Source organism: Antechinus flavipes, chromosome 3 (assembly GCF_016432865.1).
Source record: "Antechinus flavipes isolate AdamAnt ecotype Samford, QLD, Australia chromosome 3, AdamAnt_v2, whole genome shotgun sequence".
Lineage (NCBI taxonomy): Eukaryota > Metazoa > Chordata > Mammalia > Dasyuromorphia > Dasyuridae > Antechinus > Antechinus flavipes.
In genome coordinates this window covers 503,312,443-503,338,083 of record NC_067400.1, presented here as the reverse complement: position 1 = coordinate 503,338,083, position 25,641 = coordinate 503,312,443, and the positions used below count along the sequence as shown (strand labels likewise).

Here is a 25,641-nt window from a genome sequence, read left to right as displayed (position 1 = left end):
TGGGAGCTTTAAAACTTAGTTTTTCCTATTAGTTTTCTTGCTGGAATCTCTTTTATGTGGTGACCTGTGGATTTTTTTTTCTCTATCATGGCTTTGCCTTCTTATTCTAAAAGTTCAAAGCAATTTTCCTTGATAATTTCTTGTATCAAAATTCCTTTTTCATCATAATTTTCAGATACTGCAACTATTCTTAAATTATTTCTTTGCTATCGGTTCTCCAAATAAGTTGTCTTTCTGATGAGATTGTTTACATTTGAAGAGGGGACCCTGAAACTTTAAAAATCCTTAAAGGAGAAAATCTCCTTCAACTCAGCTTCAGTGAGAGACCCTGCCTGGAGGGACAAACAGTTTCATCCTTGTTATCTGGGTAGGGTCAGCTCAGTCCTGAAACTCATTGAATTCAATTCAAATTCCAGCTCAAGCTGAAACCCAGCCATAAGCCAACTTGGGACTCCACCCAGGAGCCCCCTTCAGCTTGTAGTGAAAGCTCTCCTTATAAAAGAGCCAAACTAAAACCCTCTCTTTGCAGAGGTTCCAAACATGCCAGCTCCATGCTTGGCATGCCAAGGAGCCTCTGTCCACTGGAATACTCTTTCTGTTGTGCCACAGTTTCCTTTTAATGTCCTAACCCAGTTTCCCAATTGTCCTATTTAGTTACTTTGCCTTTCCCTCTTAATGTTTGATGAGATAAAGGTCTACCTCAGTTGCTCTGCCCCAAAACTCCAGGCTATAATCATTCCCTCTGAAATGTTTGATGAGATAAATATTTTATATCTTTAGGCTATAATCATTCCCTCTTAATGTTTGACAGGATAAAGGTCTATCTGTTGTAGACATCATTAGAATATCAGTAACCTCTCCAGTACCTCCCTCCATTAATCCTAGGTCCTCCCACCCACCCCCATTAGGTTATGCCCATCCAGGTACCTCCCCCATTATGTCATTGTTCTTGTTATCCTATAAAAAATCTTGCTGTCTAATACTCAGGGTTGGATTCTTTGAGACCATAGTCTCATGCAACCCTGGGACCAAACATGGATCATTTGGTCCCAGAAAATCTCTCCATTTAATAAACTATTAAATTATTCTCTAATTTCTGTCTTGCTCAGTTTCTCCAACATTACATTTCTACTGCCACCCTCTCTTTATCCTCACCTATTTCCTAACCAGACTTTATGCCTTTCTCTCAGGATTTCTAACCTTACTTCCAATAAACTTCCATAAAAAACCTCGTTTATCAATCCAGGTTTTGGGGTCTGTAAATTCCTTTATAGAGAACCTCTGTGCTGCCAGAAGGAAGTCCCCCAAACTCCCTACTTTTGTGCCGAATCCCAAGGGGGTGCAGGGAAGCCAAACTTCTCCATTTGGTTCCCTGAACCCCGAATCTGCCACTAAACCTTATCATTTAACTCCCTGAACACCAGAAACCCTAATCTCATTTTGGTTCCCTAAATCTAAACCTCATCACGTTCTCTTCAATTTTTTTCCATTTTTTTATTCTGTTTTATTATTTCTTGATATCTAGGGATGTCATTAGCTTCTCCTTGCCCATTTCTAGTTTTCAAGGAATTATTTTATTCCTTAAGTTTTTGATTCTTTCAAGTTGATTGATTTTCTTTTCATAATTTTCTTGATTTTCTTGGATTGCTCTTTTTCTCCCTATTTTTTCCTCTATCTCTCATTTGATTTTTAAAGTTTAAAGTTTAAAAGTTTATTTTTTTTTTGGTTTCTTTTTTTTTTTTTTAATAACTTTTTATTGACAGAGCCCATGCCTGGGTAATTTTTTTACAACATTATCCTTGCACTCACTTCTGTTTCGACTTTTCCCCTCCCTCCCTTCACCTCCTCCCCCAGATGGCAAACAGTCCGGTACAAGTTAAATATGTCACGATGTATCCTAGATACAATATATGTGTGTAGAACCGAACAGTTCTCTTGTTGCACAGAAAGAATTGGATTCAGAAGATAAAAATAACCTGGGAAAAAAAACAAAAATTCAAGCAGTTTACATTCATTTCCCAGTGTTCTTTCTTTGGGTGTAGCTGCTTCTGTCCATCCTTGATCAACTGAAACTGAGTTAGGTCTCTTTGTCAAAAAAATCCACTTCCATCAGAATACATCCTCATACAGTATCATTGTTGAGGTATATAATGATCTCCTGATTCTGCTCATTTCACTTAGCATCACTTCATGTAGTCTTTCCAAGCCTCTCTGTATTCATCCTGCTGGTCATTTCTTACAGAACAATAATATTCCATAACATTCATATACCACAATTTACCCAACCATTCTCCAATTGATGGGCATCCATTCATTTTCCAGTTTCTAGTCACTACAAACAGGGCTGCCACAAACATTTTGGCACATACAGGTCCCTTTCCCTTCTTTAATATCTCTTTGAGGTATAAGCCCAGTAGAAACACTGCTGGATCAAAGGGTATGCACAGTTTGATAACTTTTTGAGCATAGTTCCAAAGAGCTCTCCAGAATGGCTGGATATGTTCACAATTCCACCAACAATGTATCAGTGTCCCTGTTTTCCCACATCCCCTCCAACATTCCGCATTATCTTTCCCTGTCATTCTAGCCAATCTGACAGATGTGTAGTGGTATCTCAGAGTTGTCTTAATTTGCATTTCTCTGATTAATAATGACTTGGAGCATATTTTCATATGGCTAGAAATAGTTTCAATTTCTTTGAGAATTGTCTGTTCATTTCCTTTGACCATTTATCAATTGGAGAATGCCTTGATTTCTTTTAAATTAGAGTCAATTCTCTATATATTTTGGAAATGAGGCCTTTATCAGAACCTTTGACTGTAAAAATATTTTCCCAGTTTATTGTGAAAGTTTAAAAGTTTAACAACTTCTTTTTGAGTTCTTCTAAAAAAAACTTTGTGGGCGTGGGACCATTTGACATTTCTCAGTATCAGGTAGCTCCATTTAAATCCCAATAGCTTTTTCAAGCTTAGTTTACCAGAGCTAATTTTCAAGAAGTCATAAATGAATAATTATATGAGATAAAAAGAGTTTTTAAAAACAAAGCAAAATAATGATTAAAAAATAGAAAAGAAAAAAATAATAATTTTTTTAAAAACCTAGCTTCCAACCCTGGAGATATCTTGTGAAATATAAACAATTATAATTTATATTCCTTTGAGCAGAGTACTTACATGTAAGAATATGACTACCAAGAAATGAAAGGGAAGAGAAGAGAGAGAAACAAATAACATTTTTGCCTAAGCATAGCTGTTGAGGTTGGGAAATGGATCCTAAAAGTTTGGGGTCACAAACTGGTGTCACCGAGGTGTGTCAAAAGAATTTACAGGCTTGAACTCATTAAATACCATTACAAGTAGATTAAATTCCAAGAGAAAGAAGAAATTGTAAGTAAGTAAGTAAATAAGGAGTAAGGAGACACATTTATCTAGTTCTTCATGTTAAAGATATGCTAATTTTATGGCCCAGAGGTGGGAACAAGGAGTGGTTTCTGCAATTTGATTTTCACTGACCAACAAATAATCACTATTGTTTTAGGAGTTTGGTCCAAGGTACTATCCTGAGGCCGGAAGCTATTTTGACAGTCAGCAAAGAACTGAGTGGTCTATTCAGAATCAAACAGATTATTATTCTTAGATTGGATGTGGGAATTCCCTGAGGCACACTCTAAAGTAGTACTATATTTCTCTCCTAATTTACTTATAGTTTCACCCTTTATGCCTAAATCATGTACCCATTTTGACCTTATTTTGATATGGGATGTAAGATGTAGATTTATGCTGAGTTTCTAACATTATTTTCCAGTTTTCCCTGTCAAATAGTTCTTATCCAAGAAGCTGTGGTTTGGGGGTTTATCAAACACTAGATTGCTATAGTCATTGATTATTGTATCAAGTGTATGTAATCTATTCCACTGATCCACCACTCTATTTCTTAGCTAATACCATATGGTTTTGATGACTGCTGTTTTATATATATATATGTGTGTGTGTGTGTGTGTGTGTATGTGTGTGTATATATATTCACTTTATATTCTTGACCTTTTGTTCTTCCAGATGAATTTTGGAATTCTTAATTTCTGCAGAATTGTCATTTTTATTATGTTAGCTTGGCCTACTTACCCATGAGCAATTGATATTTTTCCAACTGTTTAGATATAACTTTATTTGTGTGAAAAGTGTTTTATAATTTTGTTCATATAGTTTCTGGGTTTGTCTTGGCAGGTAGACATTTAAATATTTTGTCTATTTAGTCTAAATCATTATTTATTAGAAAAATGCAAATTAAAACAACTCTGAGGTACCATCTTACATCTCTCAGATTGGCTAAAATGACAGAAAAAGGCAATGATAAATTTTGGAGGGGATGTGGGAAAATGCATTATTGAACTGATCCAATCATTCTGAACATCAATGTCCCTATTTCAAAGGGAATTTCTCTCTCTCTTGCTTTTGGGCTTTATTACTAACATATAGAAATGTTGATGATTTGGTTGGCTTTATTTTAACAGCTATAGCTATTAATTGTTTCAAGTAGGTTTTTGGATGATTCTCTAAGTATACCATCATAGTTTTCATCTCCTCATTGCCTATTCTAATTCCTTTTATTTCTCTTTCTTTTCTTATTGCTAAAGTCAACATTTCTAGAATAATATTAAATAGTAGTGGTGATAATGGGCATTTTTGTTTCACCTTTGATTTTATTGGAAATGCATCTACTTCTCCCCATTACCAATAATGCTTACTGATGGTTTTTGATAGATGCTTCTTATCATTTTAAAGAAAACTTCCTTTATTCCTTTGTTCTCTAGTGTTTTTAATAGGAATGGGTGCTGTTTTTTGTCAAAAGCTTTTTCTGCATCTGTTGAGATTATCATATGATTTCTGTTAGTTTTGTTATTGATATGGTCAATTATGTTAATAATTTTCCTTATATTGAACCAGCCCTGCATTCCTGGTATAAATCCCACTTGGTCATAGTGTATTATCTTGTTGATCAGTTCTTTTTACTAATATTTTATTTAAAATTTTTGTGTCAATATTCATTAAGGAGATTGGTCTATAATTTTCTTTCTCTGTTTTGGTTCTTCCTGGTTTAGGAATCAGCACCATCTTTGTGTCATAGGACTCCTTTTTTGCCTGTTTTTCCAAATAGTTTACATAGTATTGGAATTAATTGTTCTTTGAATGTTTGGTAGAATTCATTTGTAAATTCATAAGGCCTTGGACATATTTTCTTAGGAGTTCATTAATGGCTTGTTCAATTTCTTTTTCTAAAATGCAGTTATTTAAGTAATTTATTTCCTTTTCTGTTAGATGGATTATTTCAATTAGACTGTCAAATTTGTTGGTATGGAGTTGAGCAAAATAACTTCTTAATTTTTGGTTTAATTCCTTCTTCATTAATCGTAAGTTCATCCTTTTCATTTTTGATACTAGTAATTTTTTTTTCTAATCAGACTAACCAAAGGTTTATCTTTTTTTTTTTCATAAAACCAACTCTTAGATTTATTAATTAGTTCAATAGTTTTCTTTCAATTTTATTAATCCTTTGGTTTTCAATATTTCTAATTGGGTATTTAACTGGGGTTTTTTAATTTGTTCTTTTTCTAGCTTTTTAAATTACTTGCCCAAATCATTGATCCTCTTTCTCAATTTTATTCATGTAACTATTTGGAGAGGTAAAATTTCCCCTAAGAACTGCTTTGACAGTTTTGATTTAGGCATATTGTCTCATTTTGCTGTTTATTTTTTCCTATAACTGGATTACTTTCTTCTCTGAAAATCTGGTTGCTGTATCACTTGGTGCATGTACATTTAGAATCAAAACTACTTTATTTTCTGTGGTACTTTTAAATAAAATGTAGTTTCCTTCCTTATCTCTTTTAGTTAGATCTACTTTTTTGCTTTACTTTTCCTATTTATCTGAGCTCAGAATTGCTACTCCCCCCCCCCCCCCTTTTTTTTTTTTTTTTTGCTTTGGCTAAAGCATGATAAATTCTGCTCCAGCCTTTTACCTTACTCTGTAAGTATCTCTCTGTTTCAAATGTGTTTTCTTGTAATCAACATATTGTAGGGTTTTGGTTTTTAATCCTTCTGCTATTTGTTTCCATTTTATGGGAGGATTCATCCCATTCACATTAAAAGTTATGATTCTCCCCTCTTTCCACCATGTCCTTCTTTAGAAGTGTTTTGTTTCTGACCCACCCCTCCCCATTTGTCTTCTCTTCCATCACTTCTCCTCTCTTCTCTTAACCCCTTTATTCTAATTTTTCTGCCCTTGCCTTCTACCCAGCCCTCCCTTTTCTTTCCCTTTTATCCCTCTATTTCCTTAGAAGGTGAGATAAATTTCTATACCCAACTGAGTGAATATGTTATTTCCTCATTGAGTCAAAACTGATGGGGTTAAGCTTCAGACAATGCTCATCCTCCTCCTTTCTTTCCCTCTTTTGTGCCTCTAATTATTTCATTTTGCCTTCTCTTTCCTTTTCTCCCAGTACACGCTTTCCCCACACTTTAATGTCTTTTTCTTTATATTATAACACACCCTCTTATCTATGTAGGCCCCCCTCTAACTGACCTAATAAAAGATACAGTTCTCAAGAGTTTAAAAGTTTCATTTCCCCATCTAAGCATGTAAACAGTTCAACCTTTAAATAATATTTTTGTTTTCTTTCCTATTTACCTTTCTGTGCTATGTTTGAAGATCAGTTTTTCCATTCAGTTCTGGGTCTTTTCAATATTAATGATAGAAAGTTCCTTGCTTCATTGAAGCTCCATCTCCTCACCTGAAAAATGATGCTCAGTCTTTCTGGGTAGTTGATTTTTTGTTGTAATGCCAGGCCTTTTGCTTTCTGGAATATGGTATACCAGCCCCTCTGATCCTAGATGCTGCCAGACCCTCAATAATCCTGACTATGGCTCCTTGATATTTGAGTTGTTTTTTTTCTGGCAGCTTGCAGTAATTTTTCCTTGTGATTATAGTTCTGGAGGTTTGCAACAATGTTTCCTGTTCTCCTAGTGGGATCTCTTTCTGGAGGTGATTGATGGGTTCTTTCAATGATTATTTTGTCTTCTAGTTTTAATATATCAGGGTAATTTTCCTTGATATCTCTTGAAGAATGCTATCCAGGCTCTTTTTTTTTTTTTTTTTTTTTTTTTTTTGGCCTTCAGGTAAACCAAAAATCTTTTAATTGCCACTTCTGGATCTAGTTTCCAGATCAGCTGTTTTTTCCAATGAGGTACTTTACATTTCTTCCATTTTTTTCATTCTTTTTAGTTTGTTTGATTTTTGAGTCATTAGCTTCCATTTTCCCTGTGCTAGTTTTTATTGTATGATTTCTTCAGTTAGCTTTTGTATCTCATTTTCCATTTGATTAATCTTGCTTTTCAGAGTGTTTTCTTCAGGGTATTTTTGTTGTTGTTGTTGCATTTGACCAATTGTATTTTGTAAGGAATTGTTTTCTTCAGTCGATTTTTGTCTTTCCTCTTCCAAGCTATTGATTTTCTCTTGCATACCTCTCATTTCTTTTCCCAGTTCTTCTTCTCTTTCTCTTATTTGCCCTTTAAAATCCTTTGTGAGTATTTCTAAGCAGCCTTTTTGGGCTTGAGACCAATTCATATCACTTTTTGAGATTTCATATGTGGGCATTTTGTTCTCATAGAACTTGGTGTTTTGGTCTTCCCCATCTCACCACAGTTGCTTTCTATGGTTAAGGTTATTTTCTATTTCTTGCTCATTTTCTTTTTTCCTATTTTGGGACTTTTAAGGTTAAGCAGTGCTCTTGGGATACACTGTCCCAAGTTTCTTGTGCCTCTCTGAGCCTTGGCTTTGAGTATAGGACCCTCTTGTTCTTGGAGTTGGCCCTACCTGCTCTTTCCAGATTACAGTCTGGTTTCCTGAGTTGGCAATTTGCCTTCTGATCTGGGACTAGAGGCTGTGCCACTGATCCGCTTGCTACTGAGTCAGGATTGAGGATTTCGGTTACAGTAGTAACCGAACAACAAAGTTGTGATTTAGACTCTGGCTTCCCCAGATCCTATCTGAGGTGGGCTGAACAACACTTTTATCCCATTGAAGTCCTTATAATCTTTCTTGAGCTGGAGAGTGATTTCATTCTGTCAGACTCTATTCAAAGGCTTAATATCAAGTGATTTTTGAGGGAAACTGGAAAAGCTCAAGTAGCTTCCTAGCCTCACTCCACCATCTTGACTTCACTCCCAACAGTCCCTGTGAGATTTTAAATAATGAATTCCTTTCCAGTTATTTTGTGTTCTGGATTTATTGACTTAACATTTTTTTTTTTTTTTTTTTTGTATTTGCTCCTAATTCAGAATTATTCACCTATTCCATGGACCAATTTTTCTGTTTTTTTTTTTTTCCAGCTCTAAAATAATATCCTTAATATATAAATTAAAACCTGATATGAGTCCTCTTTGAGCCTTCATTTTGTCCTTCCATATGTAATTCTACAACGATCCTATTGGCACTTTGATTGTTGTTACATTTAAACTATAGATTAATTTGTGTTATTTTGGTCTAACCATAGAAACTAAATATCTCCTCAGTATTCAGGTCTTTATTTCTGTATATTCTTATAAAATATACAGAAATAAAGACCTGAATACTGAGGAGATATTCCAGTGCTTTATTGTGACATTAAGTTAACCTTCTAGTCCCAGGAAACTCTCAGAGATTATCTAAAATGTATTCTATGTCCATGAAAGGAGGATCTACACCAGTGCAATTAAAGATCCAAGGAATTCTGTAAAGCTTATTTGCAGAGATATCTTTTAGAAGTCTTGTGAATATGCTGGTAGTTTATTGCCCAAGTATTTTGCACAAATACACATACACACACACATAAACAATATTTCCCTATTTGTCAATTCTTTCTTTTTTTGTTAGTGATGTATAGAAAATTGGTGACTTCTGGATTGCTGAATTTTTTTACTAAAGCTAAAAATTAATTTTATTAGTTTCCTGGGTTTTCTAAATGGCTTATCATATCACCTATACTTCAAAACATTTTAAAACATTGCAAAAATATTTGTAGCAATATTTTATTTCTATACTAAAAAGATAAAAATCAAATGCTCAACAATTAAAGAATAGCTAAACAAATGTTTAAATATGAACATCATGGAATTTTATTATACAATAAGAAACAAATACAAAGACATTTGGAGGCACATGAAAACTGCAAGAATTGATGCAAAGCAAAGAAATACTAGTGAGGAATAATATACTGTAAAAATATAAATGAAAACACAGAAAAGGCAATTGAATTCAGATTAATTGAAAAGATCCACCTTCTTCTCTTAGAGCAAATGAAGTCTATTTCATTCCTTTCTGTAGAAAGGTAGAGAACTACACATGGATCTCCCCAGTCATTGTTGATCAGTTATATAACTTTTTCTTACTATAAATATAATAGAGAAGCTAGTCATTAGAGCATGTTTAGAGTCCTCCTTTGTTAGTTTTTCTATTACACATGAGAAAAAAATTCAGTGGAAAGTGAATATACTGGGAAAATGTGATTAAAAAATAAAAAGACATCAATAAAACATTTCTTTAAAAAACAATCCAATTGAAGTAGTAATATTTAAACTGCAGAAATGAAGTAGATAATCTTCATGATCTGCTAGGATTGTAAAAAAATTCAGAACTGGTAGCAAATTCTGATATTTAATCTCTCTTCATTTTGCTGGTCTGATTCTTGGAAACTCATACTCCAAAGCAACAGTCACCAAAACCATTTGGTATTGGCTAAGAAATAGATTAGTTGATCAGTGGAATAGGTTAGGTTCACAAGACAGAATAGTCAATTTTAGCAATCTAGTGTTTGACAAACCCAAAGATCCTAACTTTTGGGTTAATAATTCATTATTTGATAAAAACTGCTGGGATAACTGGAAATTAGTATGACAGAAATTAGGCATGGACCCACACTTAACACCATATACCAAGATAAGATTAAAATGGGTCCATGATTTAGGCATAAAGAACAAGATTATAAATAAATTAGAGGAACATAGGATAGTTTATCTCTCAGACTTATGGAGGAGAAAGAAATCTGTGACCAAAGATGAACTAGAGACCATTACTGATCACAAAATAGAAAATTTTGATTATATCAAATTAAAAAGCCTTTGTACAAACAAAACTAATGCAAACAAGACTAGAAGGGAAGCAACAAACTGGGAAAACATCTTCACAGTTAAAGGTTCTGATAAAGGCCTCATTTCCAAAATATATAGAGAATTGACTCAAATATATAAGAAATCAAGGCATTCTCCAATTGATAAATGGTCAAAGGATATGAACAATTTTCAGATGATGAAATTGAAACTATTACCACTCATAGGAAAGAGTGTTCCAAATTGACCTACTGATCAGAGAAATGCAAATTAAGACAACTCTGAGATACCACTACACACCTGTCAGATTGGCTAAGATGACAGGAAAAAATAATGATGAATGTTGGAGGGGATGAGGGAAAACTGGGACTGATGCATTGTTGGTGACGTTGTGAACAAATCCAACCATTCTGGAGAGCAATCTGGAATTATGCCCAAAAAGTTATCAAACTGTGCATACCCTTTGATCCAGCAGTGTTACTTCTGGGCTTATATCCCAAAGAAATACTAAAGAAGGAAAAGGGACCTATGTGCCAAAATGTTTGTGGCAGCCCTGTTTGTAGTGGCTAGAAACTGGAAATTGAACGGATGCCCATCAATTGGAGAATGGCTGGGTCAATTGTGGTATATGAATGTTATGGAATATTATTGTTCTGTAAGAAATGACCAGCAGGATGAATACAGAGAGGCTTGGAGAGATTTACATGAACTGATGCTAAGTGAAATGAGCAGAACCAGGAGATCATTATACGCTTCAACAATGATACTGTATGAGGATGTATTCTGATGGAAGTGGATTTCTTTGACAACGAGACCTAACTCATTTTCAATTGATAAATGATGGACAGAAGCAGCTACACCCAAAGAAAGAACACTGGGAAATGAATGTAAACTATTTGCATTTTTGTTTTTCTTCCTGGGTTATTTTTACCTTCTGAATCCAATTTTCTCTGTGCAACAAGAGAACTGTTTGGTTCTGCAAACATATATTGTATCTAGGATATAATGCAACATATTTAACATATATAGGACTGCTTGCCATGTACGGGAGGAAGTGGAGTGAGGGAGGGGAAAAATCGGAACAGAAGCGAGTGCAAGGGATAATGTTGTAAAAAAATTACCCTGGCATGGGTTCTGTCAATAAAAAATTATTATAAAAGAAAAAGAAAAAGAAACTCATACTCCATTGTTATGCCTATATACTGTGTCTAAACTGCTCTAGAGCCAGAATTTTATCTCTATTGAGATATCTTGAAAGAAAGCATGGTATATTATAGAGAATACCAGGCTTGGAGTTGAAAAGATCTGAATTAAAATCCCAACTCAGGTTCTTAATTAGCTGTGTGACCCAGGACAAGACATTTTACCTCTCTCAAGCTTTCTTAATCTATAAAATTTAGCTGATAAGTAATTGTAGCTGCTTCATAGGATTATTGAGTCAAATGAGAAGGTGCTTTGAAAATCTTAAAGTTCTATATAATTCTAAGCTATTATTACTTTAATAGCCTTCAAAAAATCCAGGATCACCTCTGTACTAAAATGAGGCATTAGAATAGGATTTCAGTGGAGGACCTCTTGTGATCATATTGTTGAAATTAATCAGATTTTTAATTTTTAAAAATGTTTAAAATTTAAAATTCAGTCTTTAGTCTAAATACTAAATTCTGATTTTAACATATAGTTTACATAAAACTGTATATAATGTGCTTAATGTACCTGTAAAAGTTTATTGTTAACATGTAGTGCTTCTAATTTATACTTTTACATATTTTTTTTTTTTTTGCTTTAAGTATCTCAAATGTCAAACATGAGTTCAAGCTCAGAAGACAATTCAGAATTAACTTTTGAAGATTATGATAAAGCGGCCAAGCTCATTCAGAAGGTCTGGAAAAATTATCTTGTAAGTTGTGCTATTCATGTTTTTGAAAATCATTAAAAAAAAAACATCATCTTAGATATTCAAAATAGCAACAATAAATAAAATTGAATTTAGAAAAATAATAATAATAGTATCACTAATAAGCATTTTACTTTCACAGTCTGAATTTCTTACTTGGAAAATCAGTTTGTGTGAACTACAAGCATTAATGTACTATATGTCACTATTGAACATAGTACCTTACTATATATAAATACAGCTAGTGATGAAATCATGAAGAATGGACTCATGTGGCTCACCATGGTGATTGAAGGTTTACAGCTAAGAATGTATTTCCTTTTTCTGCTGGTCATCTTAGTGTTCAATTGATTCTGTGAATTAAGACTTCTCTGTTCTCAGGATAAAAAAAGTCCCTTTGTTTTCCACAAAAGCAGAATGATTTCCAACCATTGCCCCACATGTTTATGCCAAGAGTAAAGTAATTGTAGGCTGGGACACCTCAAATGTTGGTGTTTAGGACAGTAGATAAATAGTTATTCTGATAAAGCTAAAGAATAAAAGAGAATAAATTCAGACATAATTACTAATTAGGAAGAAAACTGATGTATCTCCACTTTGTTTTCAGCTTTTTATTATAGCAAAAAAATAGCACTACAAATATCTTGGCATGCATTAATTTTTTTTTTTTGATGTAGGTAATATATTGTTAGGATTCTTACAAGGTGCTAAGTAAATGGAATTGAGGAGACAGTGGTTAAATCTAGTTTAGCATTGATTTAGTCCTACAACAAATAATGGTTCCCTAGTGATATAATGATTAACGTATGCTCAGTGTACAGCATATAAGCAAGAAGCTCTCAGGGCCAGACACAGAAGCCCATTAGAAGCTCATTCAGAGAAAGCTAGAGGCAGAAGGTGGCAGAGGCAAAGGACTAGCGGCAGGAGAACCAAGGAGAGAGATAGACCTCTAAGAAAGCTAACTGAGCCCCAGGAAGGCGACAAGACTTTGAAAGAGACAATAAAGGATTTGGACTTTAACTCTTGGCTGCATTTGGGGTGATTATATTGAACTGAAACTAAGGCTGCCTCCAGAAGCCCCCCAAGAAGCCTGCTCCCAAAGAAAATTATATGTTAGAAAAGAATATTATATTTTGAAGCCAGAACATGGGACCAAGAACCTTCATCTGTGTCCCAGAAATTAGGGTGAATACAACAAGGAAACTTTGTTAAAGAACTAAAGTGGAATTTCCACTAAAATGGGACAGATGTTTAGAAAACAGCCTTCTTTTCCAATTCAAGGAAAATGTGTAGAGAGCATTGTCAGACTTATGAAAAGCCAATGTTTGATTATAATTTTGGAACAGATCACTGAACTTTTAGAAACTGTACAGTACACATTTCCTTGGTTCTCTATGGAAAAAGAATTGAATCTAGAAGAATGGAAATTAGTAGAGAGTAACTATGTCAATCCTACAATGAAAATGAACCTGACTCAATTTCCAAAGACACACTTAATGCATATAATTTAATACAACTGGCTTTAGGAAATTATATAAGTTATAGAAAAAGGAAAAAGATGAAAGAGCAGGAGGGGGAGGGGCCAAATAAACTAGATGAAAAGGATGAAGCATCAGATAAGAATGGAGTTAAGTACAATTCCGAGAATGGCACTTTACAGCAGGAGCATTCCCCATCCCCTGACCTACTTCCCTCAATTAACCCTTCATGGGTGGAGGGAGAAGGAGGAGGGGTAGAGGCAGTAATACAAACAGCACCACCTATGAAGCAGCCTATGACAAGATTACAAAAAGCACTGGTTAAGGCAAAAAATGAAGAACAAGATGTATCTGATTTAATAAATGCATAGCCTGTGATGGAAGACTTGACTCTTCAGGTCAACAAAGGAAAAGATATATTCCTTTTGAGCTAGAAAAAAACAAGGATTTGAAAAAAGGTTGCACTCTTTATGGGACGACATAATCTTATATTAAGATGTTACTAGAGATTTTGGCTTATGAAATCTTAACCCTTTGTAATTGGAAATCCATAGCAAGGACATGTTTAAAACTAGGACAAAACTTGTGGCTTTTGGAATATCATGAATTATGTAGGATTCAAGCCCAACGCAATAGGCAAACTAGAGTTAATGCACAAATCACCTATGACCAACTAGCAGATGAAGGTCAATATGCAGAGAATTCAACACAGATTAATTACCCCATAACAGCTTCCCTCCCAGGGAAAGATTGGGGGGAAGCCTTCACAAAAATAGAGCAAGGTCCCAATGAACCCTTTGTGGATTTTGTGGGACGTTTGCAAACAGCTGTCACAAGAACCATTGGAGAAAATGCAACTACAGAAATAATGATCAGATATCTGGCTAAGGAAATTATCAATGAGGTTTGCAAAAGAATTATATGGGAACCACACAAAGATGCTCCTTTAGAGGAGATCATAAGACACTGCCACAGTGGGCACAAATGTTTATTATACCTAGATTATGATGAACATGGGAAGACAGGCTCCCTCTTGGCAAGGGACTTCTAGAGAGAGTCATTGATGTTTTCATTGTGGAAAAATTGGACATCTGAGAGCTCAGTGTAGGCATAGAGATAGAGTGAGAAGCCAGGGTGAGAGAAGTCCTAAAACCCTATGTCCAAAATGCCACAAGGGCTTCCACTGGGCTTCAGAATGTAGATTGACCTAAGGAAATGAGAGTCAGGGCCCAGCTCCAAGATAGCAATCAAAAAACAGGTGGGGCATGATGGTAGCTGAGTTTACACCCAGAGAGTCTTTAGAAGTTCAGGACTCTGATGTGAACTATCAACCGAAAAGCAATCACATGGCAGAAAGGATTACATGATCAATCAGCAGAAAAGCAATCAAATTGCAGAAAGAGATTACATGATCAATCAGCAGAAAAGCAATCAAATAGCAGAAAAGGATTATAATTGTGGAGATTACAGGCTTTTTAAACAAACAGGGCAGTGTCCAGTGCTAGCAGCTTCAATATAATTGCCAGGTGATAAAGAGAAATCCCAAAAGTGGTAAATAGAAGGGACTAGATAGGTTAACTGCTTGGGAGAAAGGGTTTGTTTGTAGCATTACAGATGAAGAAGGAAACAGATGGGTCGCAACGAGCACCTAGAGAGAGACAGAAAAAAAGAGAAAAACCTCAAAACAACGGAGAAGACTTAAGAACAAAATCTGCAGGAATCATTGGATTCCCTAACACAAGATAAGACTGTTGTAGGACTTGAAAACCAGCAGGAATCATTGGATTTCCTAACACAAGATGAGACTATTGCAGGACTTCAAAACTTGCAGGAATTATTGGATTCCTGGCACATGAACTAATGGACAATAGATTGGTCTTGGACTATTTCTAGGACTTATGGACATGTATAATTCTTCATGTTGATTCATGTTATTTGTTACATCACTACTAGCCTGTGTTGTTATGTGTTTATCCAATTTATGTAATTATGTGTAATACCTCCCATATTGATGGATTTATGTATACCTGTTTTAAGAGTGAGCCCCTTCAGAAATCCACTAATCTGATGTGATTTCCCATTTCCTTTGGTGTTTTCATCTCCCTTCCTGAGAAGTCAGGAAGGGTATGACCACCTCATTTTTATGGTGTTTTCACTTCTTTTTTGAGTAGTCAGGGAAGGTATGATCACCTTCTTTTTGGGATTTCTCACCTCCTTGAGAAGTCAGGGAGGTCATGACCACCTATGTTCTAAAAACAAAAGAAAGCGGGAGATGTCAGCATTCTTACAAGGTATTAAGTAAGTGGAATTGAGGAAACAGTGGCTAAATCTAGTTTAGCATTGGTTTAATCCTACAACAAATAATGATTTCCTAGTGCTTTAATGATTGATGTATACTCAGCGTACAGTATATAAGCAAGAAGCTCTTGGGGCCAGACACAGAAGCCTACTTAGAAGCTCATTTGGAGGAAGCTAGAGGCAGAAGCTGGCAGAGGCAAAGGTCTAGTGACAGGAGCCCTCAGAACCAAGGAGAAAGATATAGGCCTCTAAAAAAGCTAACTGAACCCCAAGAAGGACACAAGACTTTGAAGAAGACAATAAAGGATTTGGATTTTAATTCCTGGCTGCTTTTGGGGTGATTATATTGAACTGAAACTAAGGCTGCCTCCAGAAGCCCCCCAAGAAGCCTGTTGTCAGAGAAGGTTATATTTCAGAGAAGAATATTACAATATATGAATAATATTATTATCTATTATTATAAGAATAATTTAGAACTAATAATCAGCAAGAATTCTTTAAGCACCTGTACTTATATCAGAGCCTGTGCTAAGATAAAAGTGAAATAACCCCTGTCCTCAAGAAGATTACTTTGACAACTTATACATATATATGTAATATAATCAAAATGAACACTACTACTCAAGTAGTTTGGGGAGCAAATGCACTAGCAGCTAAGAGAATAAGGAAAGTCTTCATGTAGAAGGTAATACTTTGAATTGAGACTTTCAGGAAATAGCAGATTCTAAGAGGTAGAGATAAAGGGTACATCTCAGACATGGGAGACAACCAGATTGAAGTTGGAGTGCCATGTTTGAGAAACCAAAGTAGGGCTATACAGAATACACAGAGGGGAACAATATATTAGAAGACTGAAAATGTAGGAGAGGACCAGGTTGTAAGAGCTTTAAATGTTAATCAAAAGAGCTTATATTTGATCCTATAGATGAGCATGAGTCCCTAAACTTTTTAAGAGTTTGTAACAAGATTGAATTTTTAGGAAAATCACTTTGACAAATATGTGGAGGCTAAATTGGAATGGTGAGAGATTTGAGGCCAGGAGACCAATTTGGAGACTGTTGCAGTCATCCGGATGAGAAATTGAAATGGTATGAATTAGAAAGGTAGCTATGTGAGGAGCCATGTACAAGAGGTGTTGGAGAAAAAGAAATGGTAAAATTTGGCAGTTGAGTGGAGACTTCAGAGAATGACAATGAGATTGAGTACTTGCGTACTTGGAGAGATTGGTGTGTTCAAGAGTAGGGAATTCTGGAAGAGTGGAAGGTTGGAAGGAAGATGGAATTATATTTAGACATGTCAAATTTTTAGATATTTATGAGACATCTAATTCAAAATGTCTAATAGGTAATTCATCATACATTACTACAATTCAGGAGACTAGCTAGAAATAGAGATTCAGGAGTCATTGGAATAAGGATGATAATTTTGCATTTTGTATATATACTTAATTTCTATAACCAGTTAAAGGCATTATTGAGATTATAATCCATTGAAGAACCAAGTTTCACTTCTGATGCTTAAGATTGGTGTATCAAATATTATTAAATAGTTATATTAACAGCAATTTCACTGTTTGGTGGTTTAAAAAAAAGTTGAAAGGGGACTAGTTAATAATCCTAACTTTTGGGGACTTTTAGCTACAACAGCAACATATCAGAAGGAACCCAAATTTCCCTTCAGTAAAGCTCTAAAAATTCAGAAGTTATATAATCCCAGTTCCCAACCAAACTTGGGGGCACAGGGAGGAAAGAAGAATCCTATACTTCATCCTGTATATATAGATGAGACATGACTCATAATTTGTGAAAGAAATATGCAGACATTGCTTTGTACTGGGATAGGGGTGGTTTGAGAGCTTTAGGGGAGAGGCATGTATTTTGCCAGAGGCTTCAGTGAAGACAGGAAGATTTTGGAAATTATGGATACATAAAGAAAGCTCCTCAATACATCCTTGATTTCCAGGGCCTTCCTAGAGAGAGAATTTCTTCTTGATTTAGATCTGGTCCTCTTTCTTGATTTGCGCTAAGATCTCTAACTTCCAACAAAATTCATTCATTTTTGTTATTTTTCTGATATATTGTAACCTGTGGGACTCCAATTTATGTTTGATGTTTTGCTTGAATACACAGCTTGTTATTCATTATTTGTGAGAATCCCTTATGTAATAAGAATTAAATATAAACAGAGTTTGAATATATAGTCCTCTCTCTTCTCTGCTGAAAAAAGGTCACATTTCTTGAAGCTACTTCCTGGCCTGATATCTTTGGTTGCATCTAGAGGGTATTTGTTTACTTTTTTTTTAAAGGTTATCTGGATTACAATTTGTCTTTCTTCAGCCAATAGCTAGCTCTTCTGTAATTCTATCAAAAATGTCACATTTATGAAGGGATGACAGGTGGTAGACAATAAAAGCCAACAGTTAAAAATTAGAAAAAAAAATTCAAACAGAAAAGAAGAAATTATAAAGATTAAAAATATATACAATTTAAAACAAAAAATCATTTTATTAATTCATAAAACTAGAAGCTAATTTTAAAATAAAATTGATAAAATAGGCAAAATGTTAGCCAATGTGATAAAAAAAGATAAAATAGCCAAACTGCTAACTAGTAAAAAGAATTAACATTTACAAAAAATATAAAATCTATAGATTAGTAGAACAAGAAATAGAGAATCTAAAAAATCAAAATCTTAGAAAAAGAAATTGAACAAATTTTATTTAAAAAAAAACCTCAACTATACTCTCCTCCCAAATAGAACAAGAACAGTTGGATTTACAAAGGGACTTTATTAAATATTTAAAGAAAATTCCAATATTATATAAACTGTTTGCAAAAAAACAGGAAAAGAAGGAATCTTGCAAAATTCCTTCTAGGATACATATATGGTCCTGAAATCTAAACTAGGAAGATATAAAGCAGTGAAAGAAAATTAGAAGTGGAATCAAGATGATGGATTAGAATCCAGCTGAACTCTCAATATTTCCCTCCAACCCCTTGTAAAATATATGTAATACCTTGAATCAAATTTTGGAATTATAGAGTTAATAAAAAGTTAGAGGTGAGACATTTTTCTAGCTTAAGAGGAGGTAGGAGATTGGCAGGACATATCTGGAATACTAGGTTAGGAACTGACCTAGAACACACATTAGCAGCACCAGCATTAGCAGCAGCAGTTTGAAGAACTAGAGTATAGAAATGTTTTGTGTCACAGTTCCAGGAAGGAAAGGTACTTGTGATCATTCACAAAGGAGAGCAGGACTTGGTCCCAGTTCCAAGTGATGGGAACACTAGCACTTGCAGCTACAAGACAGCAAGGGATTTTATCATAATTCTAGGACCAGGAAGAACATTAGTACTTTTGGCTGCAGGTGAACAGGGGCCCTTCCTAGATAAAGACCAGAGTGCAGATCAGGAAAGCAGTTGACCATACCTCTCTCAGAATCATACCACCTTCAAAACACCAAAAATGTGCAAACCCCTAGAACTAGTGTTGAAAATAGCAACATGAAAAGAGTTTGAAACTTGGAATAGTGCTCCATCTCACACCCCTGTAAGCAGAACCCAACATTAAAATAAACTGCAAAGTCAAGAAAAATAAGCAAACAATACTAAAACAAGTCACAAACAAAATCAAGACATAAACTTAGCAGAAGACAGCAATGTGAAAACAACTACAAACAAAGCTTCAAATGAAAAATTCTAATTGGACACAAGCCCAACAAGAATTGCTGGAAATATTAAAGAGATAAAAGTGGTAGAGAAAAAATTTAGAAAAGAAATGAGAATGATACAAGAAAATTATGAAAAGAGAAATAACAGCCGATACCAAAAAATTGACAAAAATAACATCTTAAAAAGCAGAATCAGCCTGATAGTTTAAAAAAAGCACAAAAATTTACTGAAGAAAAGAACTCTAAAAAACAGAATTGGTAAAGAGATACAAACAAGTTCACTGAAGAGATTAGAACTGGGCAAGTGGAAGCTAATGACTTCTTGAGACATTAAGAAAAAATAAAACCAAATCAAAAGAATAAAAAGAAAAAGCAGAAAAGGTAAAACATTAGAAAAAATTGATGTAGAAAATAGATTGAAAAGAGTTAATTTAAGAAAGAGCTTAGTTTTCATATTTCAAGAAATTATATAGGAAAATTGCCCTTAGGTACAGAGGGTAAAATAGTAGTTGAAAGAATTTACTAATCATCTCTTAAAAGACATCCCCAAAATGAAAACTCCCAGCATATTATAGCCAAATATCAGAGTTTCCAGGTCAAGGAGAAAATATTAAGAGCAGCCAAAAAGAAACAATTCATATATCTTGGAACCACACAAGGTTTAACAGCTTCCACATTAAATGATAAGATTTGAAGGCAGGCAAAGGAGCTAGAATTACAAACAAGAATTACCTATCCAGAAAAACTGAGTATAATACTTTAGAGGGAAAATAGATATTTAATGAAATAAAGGACTTTCTAGCATTCCTGATACAAAGATCAGAACTGAATAGAAAATTTGACATTCAGTATAAGACTCAAAAGAAGCATAAAAAGATAAATATGACAGAGTAATAATGGAATCAATAAAGTTAACTGTTTACATTCCTATTTAGGAAGATGATACATATAATTCATAAGAATGTTGTCATTCTTATGATAGGAGCCTCCATAAACAAAGAATATGGGTTTTAATCAATTATATTGGAATATCTCCCTCCAAAATGAAGAGGTGATAAGGGATTCACTGCAAGAAGAGGCAAGAGGTAGAATGGGGAAAACTTTCTCATATAAAAAAGGCACACTAAAGAGTTTTCACAGTGGGTTGGGGAGGGGAAGGGGAGAATGGAAGGAGGTGACAGACAATGCTTAAAGAGGAAAGAATATACATATACATGTGTGTGTGTGCTACATATTATACACACATATATTGTATGTATATGTGTATATTAGGAATTAGAATCCAACAATATGTTGCTCATAAAGAACACACTTGAAACAGAAAGGCACACAGTTAAAAAGGGCTAACGCAGAATCTAATATACTTCACCTGAAATAAAACAGGCAAGAATAACAATCATGATCTCAGACAAAGCAAAAGTAAAAATGAATCTAAAATATATAAATTCAAGGAAAGTACATTTTGCTGAAAGATGTTATAAACAATGAAGTAATATCTCCAAATTTTTATGGCTTGTTGACACCCATCTGATTCCTTCTCCATCTGTAGAGATACAAGCAAACCCTTTCCCCCAAGCAGTTAACCTATCTGGTCCCTTCCATTCACCACTTTCTGGGGCTCTCTACATAATCTGACGATTTATCTAAAGATAGTGGAGTTGCTTGTATCGGACACTGCCCTTCTGGTGGCTTATAAAACCTGTCTGCCAGAGCCAATGCATTTTTGTCAAAAATCAAGAAGTTAATAGTATAAAGGGTTAGATTTAGAAGTTCTCTAGGGTTACCTGTGGTTCCCCCTTTTTTTTGTTTTTGGAGGTCTCTTTCTCCTCTCTAGTATTGCCTGTCCTTGAGGATTAAAAGGTATGCCAGTGGTATAAAATCTTATACTGTGCACAAAAGTGTGCAAAATGTTTGGAAGTATATGCAGGACCATTGTCTGTTTTTATTGCTTGTGGCACACCCATAATGGCAAATGCTTGTGTGAGGAATTCAGTGACCACTTGGGCTATCTCTTTTGCTGCTGATATTGCAAAAGTGAATACTGAAAAGGTGTCTACCACAATGTGGATAAAAGACAGACGGCCAAAAGATTTATAATGGGTCACATCCATTTGCCAGATTTCATTGGGTCTTAAACCACGAGGATTCTTCCCTGGAGGCAATGTAGGAATATGGAAAAGAAGGCAAGCCGTACAGGCTTTTACTATGCTCCTAGCTTCCTCTCTTGTTATTTCATATTGTAAACATAGAGCTCGAGCAGCCTGATGATATTTAGAATGAGATTCCTGGGCTTCTTGGAATAAAGGAGTATTGACCAACATAATTAGAAGGCAATCTATCTGCCTTTGAATTACCATCAAAACTGGGACCTGGAAGTCCACTATGAGAGTGCATTATGAGAGTGCAAAATATAAATCTTACCTGGATGCTTCCTCACTTGCTCTTGAAGTTTCTTAAAAAGCTGATATGTATTAGAGGCTGCAAATTTTACTTAGGTTATGGCAATTCTTTGTAACACACCTACTGAATAGGCCAAATCAGATATTATATTTATGTCTCCTGGATAATAAATAAGAGCTAGAATGATCGTATACAATTCATTCTGCTGAGTGGACTGAAAAGGAGTTCTGACTACTCTCTTTATAGTTAAGTCATGAGAGTTATACAGCACAAATATTATGGTTGGATGCATCTGTAAAGATAGTTGGTCCTTTAAGAGGAATGTTAGAAACTTTTTCTTCAAGAATCCATCGCCAATTATGTAAATAGTCTGGTTATCTTTAATGGAGACCCATGTGTAAAATTTGGAGCCATGGCTAATAAAATTTGCCATTCTGAGATGGTCTCATAGCACACATTAATTTGTGTATTGGTATAAAAGGTGTATATCTTGTCAGGTCTTATCCCAGATAATTGTACTGCTCGCTTAATGGCCTTTAATAAAATTCTAGCCACAAGCACTGGGTAAGGAGTAAGGCTTTGTTCTGGTTGTGCCAGGAGGTTCACCCACTCTATCACACTGTCTCCTTGATGAAGGACTGCTGTGGGTGCCTCTTGTGTGCCCAAAACTGATATTTCCAAGGATTTTTGAGTGACTCTTTCAATCACATTGGATAAAGTCAGTTCAACTTTTCTCAAAGCCTCTTGAGCTTCTTTTGTAAGCTGGCGTGGTGAATTTAAAGCACTGTCTCCCCTTAAAATATCATAACGGTTGCAACTGATAGGTAGTCAAAACTAACACTGGTCACACCCATTGGATATCTCCTATCAATTTCTGAAAATCATTTAAGGTGTTTAGCTTCTCTGTTTTTAAGGACAGTTTTTGTACTGTGAGCACCTTATACTTTGTATCCTAAATATTGAAAAGGAGCATGTCTTTGAATTTTTTCTTCAGCTATGTACAATTTGTAATTCCTTAGTGTTTCTATTGTCTTTTGTAGACATGCTTCTAACATTTGTTCCTCAGGTGCACATCCCAATATATCATCCATATAATGTAATAGCATAACTTTTGGAAATGCTTTTCTTATTGGACCAAGAGCAGCAGCAACATACATTTGACATATAATGGGGCTGTTTTTCATTCCCTGTGGCAAAACTGTCCATTCATATCTTTTATAAGGCTCAGCTAACGCTGAGTTAACACTGGGTACTGAAAAGGCAAATCTTTTCATGTCCTCCTTATCCAGAGGGATAAAATAGAAACAATCCTTAATATCTATGACCCAAAGAGGTCATTCTCTAGGCAATTGAGTAGCAGATGGAAGTCCAGGCTGAAAAGTTCCCATAGTTTCCATCTGTTCATTCATCTTTCTTAAATCAGTCAACATCCTCCATTTTCCAGATTTCTTTCTTACAACAAAAACTGGGGAATTCCAAGGACTTAGAGAAGGTTATAAGTGCCCTTGTTCAAGATGCTCCTGTACTATATCTAATAAGACCTAAATTTTATCGCTACCTAAGGGCCACTATTCTATCCACACTGGTGTATCAGTTTTCCATTGGATAGGAACAGGTGAAAGTGTTGGCAGGCCTTCAACAGCAGCCCTGCCTAAAAAACCGAAGTACTCATTTTTAACCCTAATTGTTGTAAAATGTCTCTTCCCCACAGATTGATGGGGATTTTTTCAACTATAAAAGGAGTAAAAACTCCTGTTTTGCCTTCAAAAGTCCATCTCAAAGGGGTAGCACTAACTTCAGCTGCTATTGATCCCCTTAGGCCAGACACGTAGGTGTCTGCCTTAATCTTTGGCCAGTGACTGGGCCAACTGGCACCTCTAATGACTGTACGATCTGCACCTGTGTCTACCAATCCTTCTAATGGTAGGCCATTTATATAGATCGTGAGCATAGGTCAGTCAGTTGTCAGAGCTGCTGTCCAGTATATTCCTGGATTTTGTTGCTTGGTGTCAGAATCTGGGCGACTATCACCAGATTGCTTATTTAGGAATCTGTATCAGTAAACCTGATGCTACTATTTCTCCTGGGTGATGTCACACATTGTCTACCTGTATTAGTGACTGGGATATTATCTACACATTCCCCAGTTTCCCACATGAGTGTATGGATGGGCACTGTTTTGCACGTACTCTCAGGAGGTGAAAAGATCAAGCCTATTGTGCCTGGAGGCAAGGGATCCATAGGCTGGAGAGGAACAGATTTCACCTCTCCAGGGGGTATCTCAGTTGTCCCAGCTGCATATAACTCTATTCTCCCCAATTGTAATCCCTTTCTCCCATCATATGGCTTCCTAGCTGATTGGTCAAGTCTGAGTACTGAACTTCTAGACACTCTCTGGATGTAGCATCGGTTGCCATCATGCCCCAAGTATTTTTTGTCTTGGGCCCTGGGGCTGGGCTCCTCATCGCGTTTCCCTAAATCAGTCTACATTCTGAGGCCCAATGGAAGCCTCTGTTGCATTTTGGACATGGGATATTGGGTCTTATTCTCCCACCCTGTTTTCTCATTCTGTCTCTATGCCAACATTGAGTTTTCAGATGCCCTACTTTACCCCACTGAAAGCATTGACGAGTCTCTCTGGAAGTCCCTTGCCAAAAGGGACCCTGTCTTCCCATGTTGGGATCTTGGGAAATCTGCATCATAGCCTGGCTATAAAAGGCATTTGTGTCCACTGTGATGCAGCATCTTATGATCGCATCTAAAGGAGCATCCTTGCACAGTCCTAGTATAATTCTTCTGCAAACCTCATTAGCATTTTCCTTAGCAAGTTGCCTTATCAAAATGTCTGTTACTGCATTTTCTCCATTAGTTCTTGTGATAGCTGTCTGCAAATGTCCCACAAAATCAGCAAAGGGTTCATTTGGTCCTTGTGAAATTTTTGTGAAGGCCTCACCCTTATTGTTTTTATTGTGGAGAGAAGCCCACACTTTGATAGCAGCAGCAGCAATTTGCTCATATGCTGCTATGGAGTAATTAATCTGTACTGAGATGTCTGCATAAGGACCTACATTTGTTAGTTGGTCACAGGTGATTGAAGTATTAACTCTACTTTGACTAGTTTGTTGGGCTTGTATCCTACAGAGCTCACTACATTCAGAAAGCCACAAGTAGTTTTGTCTAGGTTCTAGGCATACTCTTGCTATAGATTTCTAATCATTAGGGGTCAAGATTTCAAAAGCCAAATTCTGTAATAACATCTTAACATAATCTGATGTAGCTCCATAAAGAGTGTAAGCCTTTTTCAGGTCTTTGAGGATTTCTATATCAAAAGGAGTGTATCTTCTACTTTCTTGACCTGAAGAATTAAATGTTGAATCATAGGATATATTTGTAGTGTCAATTCAGCTATATCCTTCCCTTCCTCTGTGGCTTTAAGTACTGCCTTTTTCAATCTACTCATAGGAGGGAATGATTGCTGGGGGAGAGGTGCTGGTGGCATCACTACCCCTCCCACTCTTCCTCCTCCCTCCATCCTGGAAGGTGGAGTTGATGGGGATATGTCAATGACCTGCTCTGTAGGTAGGGTTGAAGCTGCCTGGTGAGAGGGAAAATCACCACACCCTTGAACCTCATTTAAGTCTCCATGCCCTCTGGCAATATGGTCATTAAACTGTTCTTTGTCTTCCTCGTTTTCCTCACACTTCCTCATCTGGCTATTCCTAGAACTTTTCTTTTCTCTATAACTTTCAAGATTCT

The 25,641-nt window shown here is 35.5% G+C and overlaps 1 protein-coding gene across 2 annotated transcripts in view; it reads left to right on the top strand.

The window, feature by feature from the left end:
• Window positions 1-25,641, top strand: part of C3H11orf65 (chromosome 3 C11orf65 homolog) — a 72,364-nt gene that overhangs the window by 15,818 nt on the left and 30,905 nt on the right. For both annotated transcript variants that reach the window (XM_051986936.1, XM_051986935.1), the window contains exon 2: window positions 11,930-12,039. In XM_051986936.1, the coding sequence (XP_051842896.1) occupies window positions 11,938-12,039 (102 nt within the window). In that variant the 5' untranslated portion in view covers window positions 11,930-11,937. The remainder of the gene's footprint in view (window positions 1-11,929; window positions 12,040-25,641) is intronic.